The sequence below is a fragment of the Panulirus ornatus genome, chromosome 42 (assembly GCF_036320965.1).
Source record: "Panulirus ornatus isolate Po-2019 chromosome 42, ASM3632096v1, whole genome shotgun sequence".
Taxonomy (NCBI): Eukaryota; Metazoa; Arthropoda; class Malacostraca; order Decapoda; family Palinuridae; genus Panulirus; species Panulirus ornatus.
This window is the reverse complement of record NC_092265.1, coordinates 17,920,541-17,939,097: the sequence shown is the minus strand read 5'-3', so window position 1 is coordinate 17,939,097 and position 18,557 is coordinate 17,920,541. Positions and strand designations below refer to the sequence as shown.

Genomic DNA, 18,557 nt, shown 5'->3' with positions numbered 1-18,557 from the left:
GAGTTTGGTAAAGTGTGTGAAAGAAGAAAGTTAAGAGTAAATGTGAATAAGAGCAAGGTTATTAGGTACAGTAGGGTTGAGGGTCAAGTCAATTGGGAGGTGCGTTTGAATGGAGAAAAACTGGAGGAAGTGAAGTGTTTTAGATATCTGGGAGTGGATCTGGCAGCGGATGGAAACATGGAAGCGGAAGTGGATCATAGGGTGGGGGAGGGGGCGAAAATTCTGGGAGCCTTGAAGAATGTGTGGAAGTCGAGAACATTATCTCGGAAAGCAAAAATGGGTATGTTTGAAGGAATAGTGGTTCCAACAATGTTGTATGGTTGCGAGGCGTAGACTATGGATAGAGTTGTGCGCAGGAGGATGGATGTGCTGGAAATGAGATGTTTGAGGACAATGTGTGGTGTGAGGTGGTTTGATCGAGTAAGTAACGTAAGGGTAAGAGAGATGTGTGGAAATAAAAAGAGCGTGGTTGAGAGAGCAGAAGAGGGTGTTTTGAAATGGTTTGGTCACATGGAGAGAATGAGTGAGGAAAGATTGACCAAGAGGATATATGTGTCGGAGGTGGAGGGAACGAGGAGAAGAGGGAGACCAAATTGGAGGTGGAAAGATGGAGTGAAAAAGATTTTGTGTGATCGGGGCCTGAGCATGCAGGACGATGAAAGGAGGGCAAGGAATAGAGTGAATTGGAGCGATGTGGTATACCGGGGTTGACGTGCTGTCAGTGGATTGAATCAAGGCATGTGAAGCGTCTGGGGTAAACCATGGAAAGCTGTGTAGGTATGTATATTTGCGTGTGTGGACGTATGTATATACATGTGTGTGGGGGTGGGTTGGGCCATTTCTTTCGTCTGTTTCCTTGCGCTACCTCGCAAACGCGGGAGACAGCGACAAAGCAAAAAAAAAAAAATATATATATACCGGTGTTTAAGGGTTAAGAATGTTGTGAGAGTTGAAAGATAGAACGTTGCTTTGAGGAAAGAGAATAAATTGAAGATGTTGGAAAATGTGGTAAATAATGATATTGATGGTATGCGAAGAATTGACAGCAAAAATAGTAGCTATGATAAGAGTATTGGAAGACACGAATATTCTTTCCAAATAATTTTTTTAGACATATAGGTGTAATTAGTATTACTTTATGAATACATTCCAAAGAATGGGCATACCCTTTTCAAAATTGGTACAAGTTTTTGAGGCTATCTAGAAACAGTTAGAGAATATGGTAGCTTAATCCTGGGAGAAAGAATCTTTTAATCATATAAACTTGAAGTCTGTTATTATTAGGCACTTTTGTATGATGATTATATGATTGGACTTTGTAAGTTATCACACGGGGAAACTAATGCTTGCTTTGATATAATCTTTTCCATTTAGTAAACATGTTCCCCAGTTTTCTTGAGAATATTTTAACATATCAAAACTATATGATTCTAAAGTTTCAGATTTGCTTAATATTCATCAGATAGTAGAATACCATGAGAAATAATATTTGGCTTAAATTACTTTTTAAGACCTTTAAAAGGAATATCTTCAGATTCAAAACCAATCATATGATCACTTGTTTTATGGATTGACTGATTATGAAGAGAAGCCTGTTTCCAGATGTTGCTCATATTTATAATTCCAGGTTTTATAGGGGATAGGGGAGAAAGAATACATCCCACGTATTCCCTGCGTGTCGTAGAAGGCGACTAAAAGGGGAGGGAGCGGGTGGCTGGAAATCCTCCCCTCTCGTTTTTTTTTCTTTTTTTTACAAAAGAAGGAACAGAGAAGGGGGCCAGGTGAGGATATTCCCTCTAAGGCCCAGTCCTCTGTTCTTAACGCTACCTCGCTAATGCGGGAAATGGCGAATAGTATGAAAGATATATATATATATATATATATATATATATATATATATATATATATATATATATATATATATATATATATATATATATATATATATATATATATTTTTTTTTTTTTTGCTTTGTCGCTGTCTCCCGCGTTTGCGAGGGAGCGCAAGGAAACAGACGAAAGAAATGGCCCAACCCACCCCCATACACATGTATATACATACGTCCACACACGCAAATATACATACCTCCACAGCTTTCCATGGTTTACCCCAGACGCTTCACATGCCCTGATTCAATCCACTGACAGCACGTCAACCCCGGTATACCACATCGATCCAATTCACTCTATTCCTTGCCCTCCTTTCACCCTCCTGCATGTTCAGGCCCCGATCACACAAAATCTTTTTCACTCCATCTTTCCACCTCCAATTTGGTCTCCCACTTCTCCTCGTTCCCTCCACCTCCGACACATATATCCTCTTGGTCAATCTTTCCTCACTCATTCTCTCCATGTGCCCAAACCATTTCAAAACACCCTCTTCTGCTCTCTCAACCACGCTATTTTTATTTCCACACATCTCTCTTACCCTTACGTTACTTACTCGATCAAACCACCTCACACCACACATTGTCCTCAGACATCTCATTTCTAGCACATCCATCCTCCTGCGCACAACTCTATCCATAGCCCACGCCTCGCAACCATACAACATTGTTGGAACGACTATTCCTTCAAACATACCCATTTTTGCTTTCCGAGATAATGTTCTCGACTTCCACTCATTCTTCAAGGCTCCCAGAATTTTCGCCCCCTCCCCCACCCTATGATCCACTATATATATATATATATATATATATATATATATATATATATATATATATATATATATATATATATATATATATATATATATATATATATATATATATATATATATATATATATATATATATATATATATATATATATATATATATATAAGTTTGTTGAGTATTCCTGGTAAATTATATGGGAGGGTATTGATTGAGAGGGTGAAGGCATGTACAGAGCATCAGATTGGGGAAGAGCAGTGTGGTTTCAGAAGTGGTAGAGGATGTGTGGATCAGGTGTTTGCTTTGAAGAATGTATGTGAGAAATACTTAGAAAAGCAAATGGATTTGTATGTAGCATTTATGGATCTGGAGAAGGCATATGATAGAGTTGATAGAGATGCTCTCTGGAAGGTATTAAGAATATATGGTGTGGGAGGCAAGTTGTTAGAAGCAGTGAAAAGTTTTTATCGAGGATGTAAGACATGTGTACGTGTAGGAAGAGAGGAAAGTGACTGGTTCTCAGTAAATGTAGGTTTGCGGCAGGGGTGTGTGATGTCTCCATGGTTGTTTAATTTGTTTATGGATGGGGTTGTTAGGGAGGTGAATGCAAGAGTTTTGGAAAGAGGGGCAAGTATGAAGTCTGTTGGGGATGAGAGAGCTTGGGAAGTGAGTCAGTTGTTGTTCGCTGATGATACAGCGCTGGTGGCTGATTCATGTGAGAAACTGCAGAAACTGGTGACTGAGTTTGGTAAAGTGTGTGGAAGAAGAAAGTTAAGAGTAAATGTGAATAAGAGCAAGGTTATTAGGTACAGTAGGGTTGAGGGTCAAGTCAATTGTGAGGTGAGTTTGAATGGAGAAAAACTGGAGGAAGTGAAGTGTTTTAGATATCTGGGAGTGGATCTGGCAGCGGATGGAACCATGGAAGCGGAAGTGGATTATAGGGTGGGGGAAGGGGCGAAAATTCTGGGAGCCTTGAAGAATGTGTGGAAGTCGAGAGCATTATCTCGGAAAAGAAAAATGGGTATGTTTGAAGGAATAGTGGTTCCAACAATGTTATATGGTTGCGAGGCGTGGGCTATGGATAGAGTTGTGCGCAGGAGGATGGATGTGCTGGAAATGAGATGTTTGAGGACAATGTGTGGCGTGAGGTGGTTTGATCGAGTAAGTAACGTAAGGGTAAGAGAGATGTGTGGAAATAAAAAGAGCGTGGTTGAGAGAGCAGAAGAGGGTGTTTTGAAATGGTTTGGGCACATGGAGAGAATGAGTGAGGAAAGATTGACCAAGAGGATATATATATGTCGGAGGTGGAGGGAACGAGGAGAAGAGTGAGACCAAATTGGAGGTGGAAAGACGGAGTGAAAAGATTTTGTGTGATCGGGACCTGAACATGCAGGAGGGTGAAAGGAGGGCAAAGAATAGAGTGAATTGGAGCGATGTGGTATACCGGGGTTGACGTGCTGTCAGTGGATTGAATCAAGGCATGTGTATGGGGGTGGGTTGGGCCATTTCTTTCGTCTGTTTCCTTGCGCTACCTCGCAAACGCGGGAGACAGCGACAAAGCAAAAAAAAAAAAAAATAAACTATATATATATATATATATACATATATATATATATATATATATATATATATATATATATATATATATATATATATATATATATATATATATATATATATATATATACATATATATATATCCCTGGGGATAGGGGAGAAAGAATACTTCCCACGTATTCCCTGCGTGTCGTAGAAGGCGACTAAAAGGGGAGGGAGCGGGTGGCTGGAAATCCTCCCCTCTCGTTTTTTTTTTTTTTTTTAATTTTCCAAAAGAAGGAGCGGAGAAGGCGGCCAGGTGAGGATATTCCCTCTAAGGCCCAGTCCTCTGTTCTTAACGCTACCTCGCTAATGCGGGAAATGGCGAATAGTATGAAAGAAAGAAAGATATATATATATATATATATATATATATATATATATATATATATATATATATATATATATTTTTTTTTTTTTTTTTTATACTCTTCGCCATTTCCCGCGTTAGGGAGGTATCGTTAAGAACAGAGGACTGAGCCTTTGAGGGAATATCCTCACTTGGCCCACTTCTCTGTTCCTTATTTTGGAAAATTAAAAACGAGAGGGGAGGATTTCCAGCCCCCGCTCCCTTCCCTTTTAGTTGCCTTCTACGACAGGCAGGGAATACGTGAGAGGTATTCTTTCTCCCCTATTCCCAGGGATAATATATACATATATATATATATATATATATATATATATATATATATATATATATATATATATATATATATATATATATATATATATATATATTACAGAGGTATAAGTTTGTTGAGTATTCCTGGTAAATTATATGGGAGGGTATTGATTGAGAGGGTGACGGCATGTACAGAGCATCAGAATGGGGAAGAGCAGTGTGGTTTCAGAAGTGGTAGAGGATGTGTGGATCAGGTGTTTGCTTTGAAGAATGTATGTGAGAAATACTTAGAAAAGCAAATGGATTTGTATGTAGCATTTATGGATCTGGAGAAGGCATATGATAGAGTGGATAGAGATGCTCTGTGGAACGTATTAAGAATATATGGTGTGGGAGGCAAGTTGTTAGAAGCAGTGAAAAGTTTTTATCGAGGATGTAAGGCATGTGTACGTGTAGGAAGAGAGGAAAGTGATTGGTTCTTAGTGAATGTAGGTTTGCGGGCGGCAGGGGTGTGTGATGTCTCCATGGTTGTTTAATTTGTTTATGGATGGGGTTGTTAGGGAGGTGAATGCAAGAGTTTTGGAAAGAGGGGCAAGTATGAAGTCTGTTGTGGATGAGAGAGCTTGGGAAGTGAGTCAGTTGTTGTTCGCTGATGATACAGTGCTGGTGGCTGATTCATGTGAGAAAATGTAGAAGCTGGTGACTGAGTTTGGTAAAGTGTGTGAAAGAAGAAAGTTAAGAGTAAATGTGAATAAGAGCAAGGTCATTAGGTACAATAGGGTTGAGGATCAAGTCAATTGGGAGGTAAGTTTGAATGGAGAAAAACTGGAGGAAGTAAAGTGTTTTAGATATCTGGGAGTGGATCTGGCAGCGGATGGAACCATGGAAGCGGAAGTGGATCATAGGGTGGGGGAGGGGGCGAAAATCCTGGGAGCCTTGAAGAATGTGTGGAAGTCGAGAACATTATCTCGGAAAGCAATAATGGGTATGTTTGAAGGAATAGTGGTTCCAACAATGTTGTATGGTTGCGAGCCGTGGGCTATGGATAGATTTGTGCGCAGGAGGATGGATGTGCTGGAAATGAGGTGTTTGAGGACAATATGTAGTGTAAGGTGGTTTGATCGAGTAAGTAGCGTAAGGGTAAGAGAGATGTGTGGAAATAAAAGAGCGTGGTTGAGAGAGCAGAAGAGGGTGGTTTGAATGGTTTGGGCACATGGAGAGAATGAGTGAGGAAAGATTGACCAAGAGGATATATGTGTCGGAGGTGGAGGGAACGAGGAGAAGTGGGAGACCAAATTGGAAGTGGAAAGATGGAGTGAAAAAGATTTTGTGTGATCGGGGCCTGAACATGCAGAAGGGTGAAAGGAGGGCAAGGAATAGAGTGAATTGGATCGATGTGGTATACCGGGGTTGACGTGCTGTCAGTGGATTGAATCAAGGCATGTGAAGCGTCTGGGGTAAACCATGGAAAGCTGTGTAGGTATGTATATTTGCGTGTGTCGACGTATGTATATACATGTGTATGGGGGTGGGTTGGGCCATTTCTTTCGTCTGTTTCCTTGCGCTACCTCGCAAGCGCGGGAGACAGCGACAAAGCAAAAAAAAAAAAGAAAAATATATATATATATATATATATATATATATATATATATATATATATATATATATATATATATATATATATATATATATCTTTCATTCTTTTAAACTATTCGCCATTTCCCGCGTTAGCGAGGTAGCGTTAAGAACAGAGGACTGGGCCTTTGAGGGAATATCCTCACTTGGCCCCCTTCTCTGTTCCTTCTTTTGGAAAATTAAAAAAAAAAGAAACATATATATATATATATATATATATATATATATATATATATATATATATATATATATATATATATATATATATATATATATATATATATTGGAAGGATCACAATTTTGCGCGTGATTAAGATATTCCTATGAGTCCACGGGGAAAATGAAACACGAAATGTTCCCAAGTGCACTTTCGTGTAATAATCACATCATCAGGGGAGACACAAGAGAGTAATATAACAGTCAGTTGATATACATCGAAGAGACGAAGCTAGGACGCCATTTGGTAAACATGTGATTGTCCAAAACATACAACGAGCGTTCATAAACTTATCATTTTACAAATCTTATCAACAATAAAGTTATCTAATTTGCACAGACCATCACTAATATTAAGATTATAATTCTTTGTGTATTCAATAATAGAAGATTCAATGATATTTCTCTTGGTAATAGAGTTAGATTTAACAACTGAGGTGGCGTTACTCCAGTCAATACAATGATCATAGTTTTTAACATGATTAAACAAGGCATTTGATTCTTGTCCCGTTCTTATACTATATTTATGTTGCTTAAGTCTAACAGAAAGATCTTTACCAGTCTGACCAACATAAAATTTATCAGAGTTTCCACAAGGAACTTTATAGATGCAACCAAGAGAATTTTCTGGTGAATTCCTGATTAAGATATTCTTTATAGTATTATTGTTGCTAAAGGCAACATTTACATTAAAGGATTTAAGCAACATGGGAAGCAAAGTGAAATTATTATTAAAAGGGAGAACTAAAATATTCTTGGTGTCAATGGGAGGTTTGGGCTCAACTTTGCTAACTTAAGGGATTTATCAATGAAAGATCTAGGGTACTTTAACTTAGATCCAATAGAATATATCTTCTCAAACTCATCATCAATAAACTCTGGACTGCAAATACGTAATGCCCTTAGGAACATAGTTTGAAATGATGCTAATCTAACTCTGTCATGTTGAGATGAGTAATAATGGATATATGAGCATACATTGGTGGGTTTTCTGTGTATGTTAAACTTAAACTTGTTTCCTTGTCTATTGTATACACAACCATGTGTAATAGCTCCCTATCCACATCCAGGACCCACAGACCTTTCCATGATTTACCATAGACGCTTCACATGCCTTGGTTTGGTCCATCGACAGCAGTTTGACGCCTGTATAGAACATCATTCAAATTCACTCTATTCCGTGCACGCCTCATTACCTCCTGCATTTTCAGGCTCCGATCGTTCAAAGATATTTTCACTCACTCCTTCCAAGTTCAATTTGGTCTCCCACTTTTCCTCGTTCCCTCCATCTCTGATACGTATATACTCTTTGTCAATCTTTCCTCACTCATTCTCTCCATATGTCCAAACCATTTCAACACACCCTCTTCTGCTCTCTCAACCACACTCTTTTCATTACCACACATCTCTCTTACCCTTTCATTACTTTATCAAACCACCTTACACAAAATATTGTCCTCAAACATCTCAATTCTAACACATCCATCCCCCGCCGCACAACCCTATCTATAGCCCATGCCTTGCAAGTATATAATAAGTATGGAACTACTATTCCTTCAAACATGCTCATTTTTGCTCTCTGTGATAACGTTCTCTCTTTCCACACTTTCTTCATCTTTCCTAGAACTTTTGCTACCTTCCCGACCGGCTTTCATGTTTCTATCTGCTGCTAAGTCCACTCCCAAATATCTAATACACTGTACTTCTCCATTTTTTTTTCATTCAGACTTACATCCCAACTAACTTGTCCCTCAACCCTGCTGAATTTAATAATCTTACCCTTATCTACATTAACTTAACTTTCTCCTTTCACACACTTTACCAAACTCAGTCACCAACTTACGCATTTTCTCACTCGAATTAGCCACCAGTGCTGAATCATCAGCAAACAACAACTGACTCACTTCCCAGGCCCTCTCATCTTCAACAGACTGCATCCTTGCCCCTTTCTCCAAGACTATTGCACTTGCCTCCACCACCACCCCAACCATAAACAAATCAAACAACCATGGTGACGTCACAAACCCCTTGCCGCAAGCCATCCTTCACATCTCACTGCTTCTAGCAGCTTACCTCTAACACCATATATTCCACAGAGCATCGCTATCGACCCTGTCATATACCTTCTCCAGATACATAAATGCTACATACAAATTCATCTGTTTTTCTAGGTATATCTCATATACATTCTTTAACACAAACACCTATTCACACATCCTCTTCTACTTCTGAAACCACGCTGCTCCTTCACAATCTGATTCTGTGAACATACCTTCACCCCCTTAATCAATACTTTCCATGGAATTTACTAGGTATATCAACAAACTTATGCCTCTGTAGTTTGAACACTCACTTTATCTTTTTTGCCTTTGTATGATGGGGCTATACATACATTCCGCCAATCCTCAGGTACCTTACCATGATCCACACATACATCGAATATCCTCACCAACTGATCAACAACACAGTTACCCCCTTTCTTAATAAAGTCGACTGCAAAGCCATTCACTTGCTGCATTTCAACTTACGCAAGGTTTTCACCATCTCTTCTCATCCCCAACCCACACTCCATGACTCTCACTTCGCACACCTCCCTGACCAAAACTCCATCATCAAACACATTCAACAAACCTTTGAAAATACTCGCTCCATCTCCTCCTCACTTTATCACTACCAGTTATCACTTCTCCTTTTGCCGCTTTCAACGATGTCTTCACTTGTTCTCTTGTCTTTCGCATATCATTTACCTCCATATAAAACATCTTTGCATTTTCCCCAAGGTTTAATGATACTCTCTTCCTCCCCTTCCTTCACAAACTTTTCACAGAAACACCTGATCCACAAATCCTCTGCAACTTGTGAAACCGCCACCCTCACAGTTAATATTTTTCCACAGAAAGTACTAGGCATACTCAAGAGATTTACATATTTGTAATTTAAGCATTCACTTCTGTGCCACTTTTTATGTAATGGCACTATATAGGCATTCTCTCATTTCTCAGGCGCCTCACCTCGAACCATACATACGCTGATGATCCTGTATAACTAATCCACAAAACTGTCATTCCCTTTCTTGAGAAACTCAACTACAGCCCCACACTTCATCTTACTCAAGGCATTCACCACCCCTCGTCTTTCTACCAAATCATTTGCCATGACTCTTGGTCCGCATACCTCGTCCTAAGCACTCGGACGTCAGCACCTAATCATCTGACACATTCAAGACACCTTCACAATCTATACTACGTTTATGAATGACCTGCATCGATCTTTGATCCGAGAAGCAAACAAATGTTAGTTCTACCATCTCTGCCTCAGGACCCTGTCCCTGCTGATAACTGGTCGGGGTCGAGGAACGGTTCCATCGCCCCGCCTCTCTGTCCTCAACTGGACGATGGTGAGGTGAAGGGGAGTGAAGATTGCCTTTACCTCAATGTGTACACACCAGCAGTAAGTATAGTGCTTTGTTTCACGTAATATAAGATCTGTAACAAACCACCTTGTACGCATCAACAGGCAGTTTTGCGCGTGATCAAGTATATTCCTATGAGTCCACGGAAAAATGAAACACGATAAGTTCCCAAGTGCACTTTCTTGTAATAATCACATCAGGGGAGATACAAGAAAGAAATATAGCAGTCAGTTGATATACAACGAAGAGACGTAGCTAGGACGCCATCTGGTAAACAAGTACACTGTGCCTCTTGCACAGGGGTCCCGGGTTCTATCCTGGCTGTTGGAGGTTTGTATGTTCTATGAAGGTGCGCGTTTCTGTGCACTATGTTCGTATTCGTATACCACCGCGTTGTACAGTTAGGTTCAGTAAAATGCTATCTGCTGGCTATGTGCTCCTGTTGGGACATAACCTGTGTAGACCCCTTTGCTCACCAACGTGAGACGAAGGGTATTCGAGTACATAGTATTCAAATAGTTATTTCCTATTAGCCAGGCCCATAGCCTATCGGTTAGCATTCCCGCCTCTTGCACAGGGGTTCCGGGTTCGATCTTGGCTGTTGGAGGTTTGTATGTTATATTTGTCTGTGTATATATATATATATATATATATATATATATATATATATATATATATAGCTTGCGCAAAAGATGCTTGTGGCATGAGAAGACTGGGAGGTGGGCAGATTAGAAAGGGTAGTGAGTCGTGGGATGACGAAGTAAGATTATTAGTGAAAGAGAAGAGAGAGGCATTTGGACGATTTTTGCAGGGAAATAATGCAAATGAGTGGGAGATGTATAAGAGAAAGAGGCAGGAGGTCAAGAGAAAGGTGCAAGAGGTGAAAAAGACGGCAAATGAGAGTTGGGGTGAGAGAGTATCATTAAATTTGAGGGAGAATAAAAAGATGTTTTGGAAGGAGGTAAATAAAGTGCGTAAGACAAGGGAACAAATGGGAACTTCAGCGAAGGGGGCTAATGGGGAGGTGATAACAAGTAGTGGTGATGTGAGAAGGAGGTGGAGTGAGTTTTGTTGAAGGTGTTTGATGATAGAGTGGCAGATATAGGGTGTTTTAGTCGAGGTGGTGTGCAAAGTGAGAGGGTTAGGGAAAATGATTTGGTAAACAGAGAAGAGGTAGTAAAAGCTTTACGGAAGACGAAAGCCGGCAAGGCAGCGGGTTTGGATGGTATTGCAGTGGAATTTGTAAAAAAAAAGGGGGTGACTGCGTTGTTAACTGGTTGGTAAGGTTATTTAATGTATGTATGACTCATGGTGAGGTGCCTGAGGATTGGCGGAATGCTTGCCGTAGTGTACAAAGGCAAAAGGGGATAAGAGTGAGTGCACAAATTACAGAGGTATAAGTTTGTTGAGTATCCTGGTAAATTATATGGGAGGGTATTGATTGAGAGGGTGAAGGCATGTACAGAGCATCAGATTGGGGAAGAGCAGTGTAGTTTCAGAAGTGGTAGAGGATGTGTGGATCAGGTGTTTGCTCTGAGGAATGTATCTGAGAAATACTTAGAAAAGCTAATGGATTTGTATGTAGCATTTATAGATCTGGAGAAGGCATATGATAGAGTTGATAGAGATGCTCTGTGGAAGGTATTATGAATATATGGTGTGGGAGGCAAGTTGTTAGAAGCAGTGAAAAGTTTTTATCGAGGATGTAAGGCATGTGTACGTGTAGGAAGAGAGGAAAGTGATTGGTTCTCAGTGAATGTAGGTTTGCGGGGGGGGGGGGGTGTGATGTCGCCATGGTTGTTTAATTTGTTTATGGATGGGGTTGTTAGGAAGGTGAATGCAAGAGTTTTGGAAAGAGGGGCAAACATGCAGTCTGTTGTGGATGAGAGAGCTTGGGATGTGAGTCAGTTGTTGTTCACTGATGATAGAGCGCTGGCAGCTGATTCGTATGAGAAACTGCAGAAGCTGGTGACTGAGTTTGGTAAAGTGTGTGAAAGAAGAAAGAAGTGGGAGACCAAATTGGAGGTGGAAAGATGGAATGAAAAAGATTTTGAGTGATCGGGGCCTGAACATGCAGGACGGTGAAAGGCGTGCAAGGAATAGAGTGAATTGGAACGATATGGTATACCGGGGTCGACGTGCTGTCAATGGATTGAACCAGGGCATGTAAAGCGTCTGGGGTAAACCATGGAAAGTTCCGTGGGGCCTGGATGTGGAAAGGGAGCTGTGATTTTATTATATAACAGCTAGAACCTGAGTGTGAACGAATGTGGCCTTTGTTGTCTTTTCCTAGCGCTACCTCGCACACATGAGGGGGGAGGGGGATGTTATTTCATGTGTGGTGAGGTGGCGTTGGGAATGAATAAAGGCAGACAGTATGAATTATGTACATGTGTATATATGTATATATATATTTTTTTTTTTTTTTATACTTTGTCGCTGTCTCCCGCGTTTGCGAGGTAGCGCAAGGAAACAGACGAAAGAAATGGCCCAACCCCCCCCATACACATGTACATACACACGTCCACACACGGAAATATACATACCTACACAGCTTTCCATGGTTTACCCCGGACACTTCACATGCCTTGATTCAATCCACTGACAGCACGTCAACCCCTGTATACCACATCGCTCCAGTTCACTCTATTCCTTGCCCTCCTTTCACCCTCCTGCATGTTCAGGCCCCGATCACACAAAATCCTTTTCACTCCATCTTTCCACCTCCAATTTGGTCTCCCTCTTCTCCTCGTTCCCTCCACCTCCGACACATATATCCTCTTGGTCAATCTTTCCTCACTCATTCTCTCCATGTGCCCAAACCATTTCAAAACACCCTCTTCTGCTCTCTCAACCACGCTCTTTTTATTTCCACACATCTCTCTTACCCTTACGTTACTTACTCGATCAAACCACCTCACACCACATATTGTCCTCAAACATCTCATTTCCAGCACATCCATCCTCCTGCGCACAACTCTATCCATAGCCCACGCCTCGCAACCATACAACATTGTTGGAACTACTATTCCTTCAAACATACCCATTTTTGCTTTCCGGGATAATGTTCTCGACTTCCACACATTTTTCAAGGCTCCCAAAATTTTCGCCCCCTCCCCCACCCTATGATCCACTTCCGCTTCCATGGTTCCATCCGCTGACAGATCCACTCCCAGATATCTAAAACACTTCACTTCCTCCAGTTTTTCACCATTCAAACTCACCTCCCAATTGACTTGACCCTCAACCCTACTGTACCTAATAACCTTGCTCTTATTCACATTTACTCTTAACTTTCTTCTTCCACACACTTTACCAAACTCCGTCACCAGCTTCTGCAGTTTCTCACATGAATCCGCCACCAGCGCTGTATCATCAGCGAACAACAACTGACTCACTTCCCAAGCTCTCTCATCCCCAACAGACTTCATACTTGCCCCTCTTTCCAAGACTCTTGCATTTACCTCCCTAACAACCCCATCCATAAACAAATTAAACAACCATGGAGACATCACACACCCCTGCCGCAAACCTACATTCACTGAGAACCAATCACTTTCCTCTCTTCCTACACGTACACATGCCTTACATCCTCGATAAAAACTTTTCACTGCTTCTAACAACTTGCCTCCCACACCATATATTCTTAATACCTTCCACAGAGCATCTCTATCAACTCTATCATATGCCTTCTCCAGATCCATAAATGCTACATACAAATCCATTTGCTTTTCTAAGTATTTCTCACATACATTCTTCAAAGCAAACACCTGATCCACACATCCTCTACCACTTCTGAAACCACACTGCTCTTCCCCAATCTGATGCTCTGTACATGCCTTCACCCTCTCAATCAATACCCTCCCATATAATTTACCAGGAATACTCAACAAACTTATACCTCTGTAATTTGAGCACTCACTCTTATCCCCTTTGCCTTTGTACAATGGCACTATGCACGCATTCCGCCAATCCTCAGGCACCTCACCATGAGTCATACATACATTAAATAACCTTACCAACCAGTCAACAATACAGTCACCCCCTTTTTTAATAAATTCCACTGCAATACCATCCAAACCTGCTGCCTTGCCGGCTTTCATCTTCCGCAAAGCTTTTACTACCTCTTCTCTGTTTACCAAATCATTTTCCCTAACCCTCTCACTTTGCACACCACCTCGACCCAAACACCCTATATCTGCCACTCTGTCATCAGACACATTCAACAAACCTTCAAAATACTCACTCCATCTCCTTCTCACATCACCACTACTTGTTATCACCTCCCCATTTACGCCCTTCACTGAAGTTCCTATTTGCTCCCTTGTCTTACGCACTTTATTTACCTCCTTCCAGAACATCTTTTTATTCTCCCTAAAATTTACTGATAGTCTCTCACCCCAACTCTCATTTGCCCTTTTTTTCACCTCTTGCACCTTTCTCTTGACCTCCTGTCTCTTTCTTTTATACTTCTCCCACTCAATTGCATTTTTTCCCTGCAAAAATCGTCCAAATGCCTCTCTCTTCTCTTTCACTAATACTCTTACTTCTTCATCCCACCACTCACTACCCTTTCTAAACAGCCCACCTCCCACTCTTCTCATGCCACAAGCATCTTTTGCGCAATCCATCACTGATTCCCTAAATACCTCCCATTCCTCCCCCACTCCCCTTACTTCCATTGTTCTCACCTTTTTCCATTCTGTACACAGTCTCTCCTGATACTTCTTCACACAGGTCTCCTTCCCAAGCTCACTTACTCTCACCACCTTCTTCACCCCAACATTCACTCTTCTTTTCTGAAAACCCATACTAATCTTCACCTTAGCCTCCACAAGATAATGATCAGACATCCCTCCAGTTGCACCTCTCAGCACATTGACATCCAAAAGTCTCTCTTTCGCACGCCTGTCAATTAACACGTAATCCAATAACGCTCTCTGGCCATCTCTCCTACTTACATAAGTATACTTATGTATATCTCGCTTTTTAAACCAGGTATTCCCAATCATCAGTCCTTTTTCAGCACATAAATCTACAAGCTCTTCACCATTTCCATTTACAACACTGAACACCCCATGCATACCAATTATTCCCTCAACTGCCACATTACTCACCTTTGCATTCAAATCACCCACCAGGGACAAAAATCATATAGAGTAAATGGAATCCCATTCAAAAGTGGCTTGTTAAATTATTCAAGTGGATTCCGCATTACAACTTGTACATATGTGACAGGACTAGAGGACCATGTGGAGGAGTTAGACTGTATACAGTAGATATGCTTATAACAACTGAACTCCTGAACTCTTCAAATGATGTAGCAGAAGCACTTGTTGTCAGGATTGAAAGCCCTAACCCAGTCATTGCATTAATCTATAGACTGCCAGATGCAGGCCTTATGAATTTACAGGCCAAATAAAAAATGTAGAACCATGTTTCGACCTCCTCAGAAACCCAGTCCTAATTATACTTGTTTCTAGAGATTTCACCCTACCACACTTTAAATTGGGAAAGGTCCTAATTATACTTGTCTGAGAGGATTTCAGTCTGCCACACATTAAATGGAGACAGGCATGAAATAACATCATATTGGAATATACTGGTGCTGGAAGCAATTCGGACAAATTGCTGCAAAAAAGAGAGTTGCTCAGACTATGTGAAAAGTTTTCTCTTGGCAAACAAATAGCAAAACCATCCAGAGAACTTAATCTTCAAAATAATGAAACTAATATGTGATATTACCATCTCCAATACCCCATACTCTGATCACAACCTGATTGAATTAAAAACAAGCTTGGATTCTAAACTGCCGAGTTGGAACACAGAAAACAGTGGTGTTTTCAGTAATTTCAGTTTTGATAATAAATGGATGAACTGGGAGGATGTCATCAATGCACTGTCTGCAGCACAATGGGAAACCCAGCTGAGTATCAGAACAGAAGAATGTGTAAATGACGTGAACACTTTGGTTCTCCAAACATGCAACAGACACATACTGGTGAGAAGAATGCACCAAAAGTCAAGGATAGAATGAGAAAGATGAGCACTTGACAATAGTTTAAAGAAAAAAAATGCAGATCTGAAAACACCACAGTTCATATAGCAAAAGAGAGGAAACGTATCATTGAATAGTCAGACATAGACCATAAACTAAAACTGTCATGTGAAACAGGAAAAAGAAGAAAAAGCCATAAGGAAATGAGAAATAACCCATAACACTTTTATTCATATGCAAAATGCAAATCCAGAACCACAAACTCTGTTGGCCCATTGAAATAGAAAAAGTTAACTTTACAGTTGACTACAAAAAAATGAGTGAGTTGACTACAAAAAGATGAGTGAGATTCTAAAAAGGCAGTGTGACATTGTTCAGCAAACCAAAAACATGAAAAATGAATGACCCAACCAACTTCTTTCTAAACGGTAATCCGTCAATTACACACATGAGCATCAAGTGCCGTCTCAACATGATTTTGAGACACCATTGAGAACATGCCCATGCACTCGGCCCCAGCCCTGGATTCATGGATCTTCATTAAGAAACACAAGACACCTCTTACTTGTGCACTAAGTATGCTCTGAAGAAAAAGGCTAGATTCTTTAATCGTTCCCAAGAGTTTGAAAGTGATCCACATCACCCCACTCTCGAAGGCAGAAGCAAAGCAGTCCCAAAACACTGTTGACATCTTTAAGATCTTCAAAAGAGTCATATTGGTAAGCTGACCGAATTTTTGGAAGTGAACAAGCTACATAATACAGGACCCCATGGTTTTAGGGCTAGGGAAGGTCTTGCCTTTCTAAACTGCCTGAGCATTATGATAGAATTGTTGAAGCTCTAGAAAACAACGAAAATATTAACGTGATTTTCACAGACTTTGCAAAAGCATTTGACAAATATGACCATATGTCATTGCACATAAAATGTGAAAGATGGGAATAACCAGAAAAATTTGATGGATATACAAGTTTTTAAGTAATATACCACAACACATAGTTGTAAACCATCCCACCTCCTGTGCCTCCATAGAAAAAAAAAAAAAAAAAAGAGCTCATTATGCTTAGGAATTGTACTTCCACTCTTCCTGTTCCTCTTTCTTATATCTGACACTGCCACAAATAAGAGCCACAGTTTTGTATCATCCTTTGCTTCTAATACAAGAATAAGTATGAAAATTACATCAACAGATGATGTTGAAAGGCTACAAAAGAAGCATGAATGAAATGATGTCTAATGACCTAACCTTCAGCAAACACAACAAAATATTGGTTGCCTCATGCAGAGGGATAGCAGGCCAGATCATGCAGACGTTCAAGACAAGAGAACCAAACCATTGATGATATTATTCAGAGCATTAATCTTTCACCAATTAATTACTGTTGCATTCTAACACCATCCTACAAGGCAAGCAAAATTGTGAGTCTAGAATGTGTCCAGAGATCTTTCATAATCCATATTAATGTGGTACAGCATCTGAATTAGTGGGAATGATTGAATCACTAAGGCTATACTTCCTGAAGCACTTATGGGAGAGGTATATCATCATCAGTACTTGGAAAATCCTAAATGGTGTGGAACATCCTACTGGCATGATAGGCAAAGATATTTTTTCAAAACATTGCCTCTGAAAGCCAAAGGTGCTATATACACAAAAAAGAGAAAACACTTTAAACATCTGAGGCCCAAAACTCTTCAACACCTTGCCACCTGCCAACAAACACAGCATGGAGTGCATGGTGAGAAGTTCAAGAGTGCATTGGACAAATACCTACTAATTGTACCAAACCAGCCAGGCTGTGATGGGAGGGATGTGGGCCTGAGGGCAGAGGCTTCCAACAGCTTAGTCAGCCAACTACCCAATCCAGCAGCTGAGGAGTTGAAGACCTCTGAAAACTACATGAGATAAAAGACTCGACGCTGCGTTCGAATCTGTGGACAACGGCCGGGCTCATAACGTCTTCGATGTGGCCCGGGCTATCGTGCCAGCCTATGCGGCACTTCAGCAACCCGGAATTATTCCCTGAAACAACGCTTGGAAGGAGGCAGAAGTGATATTGTGACAGTGATTGTGTCAGCGTCGCGTCGCCTCGCCGCAGTGTATCGAGACAGACTTCCCCAGAACTTTCTAAAGGGGAAGTAAATGTTTATAGTTGTGTTACTGGAGTGATAGTTTTCATGCATGGTGTTTTGACAAGAAAATAGTGAAGTTGGAGAAAAATGTAGCTTAGACATTGAAGCTTATTGATTCAGTGGTGAAATTGATGAGAACTGCTATTGACGTTTGTGTGAATAAATTGTACATTTCCTTTTCCATAGCCAGAGGTTGAACCATTATGTGACGTTCATTTTTTCATTCATTTCAAGCTAAAAGTTTGTTTTCTAAATTGTTTCTTACATTTTTCATATGTATATATATGTATG

General features: G+C 40.5%; 1 protein-coding gene across 4 annotated transcripts in view; it reads left to right on the top strand.

Annotated features, from left to right (window-relative positions):
• The window catches only part of LOC139761948 (venom carboxylesterase-6-like), a 125,350-nt gene that overhangs the window by 49,059 nt on the left and 57,734 nt on the right, over nt 1-18,557 (top strand). For all 4 annotated transcript variants that reach the window (XM_071686657.1, XM_071686655.1, XM_071686656.1 and 1 more), the window contains exon 3: nt 10,042-10,173. In XM_071686657.1, coding sequence (XP_071542758.1) covers nt 10,042-10,173 — 132 coding nt within the window. The remainder of the gene's footprint in view (nt 1-10,041; nt 10,174-18,557) is intronic.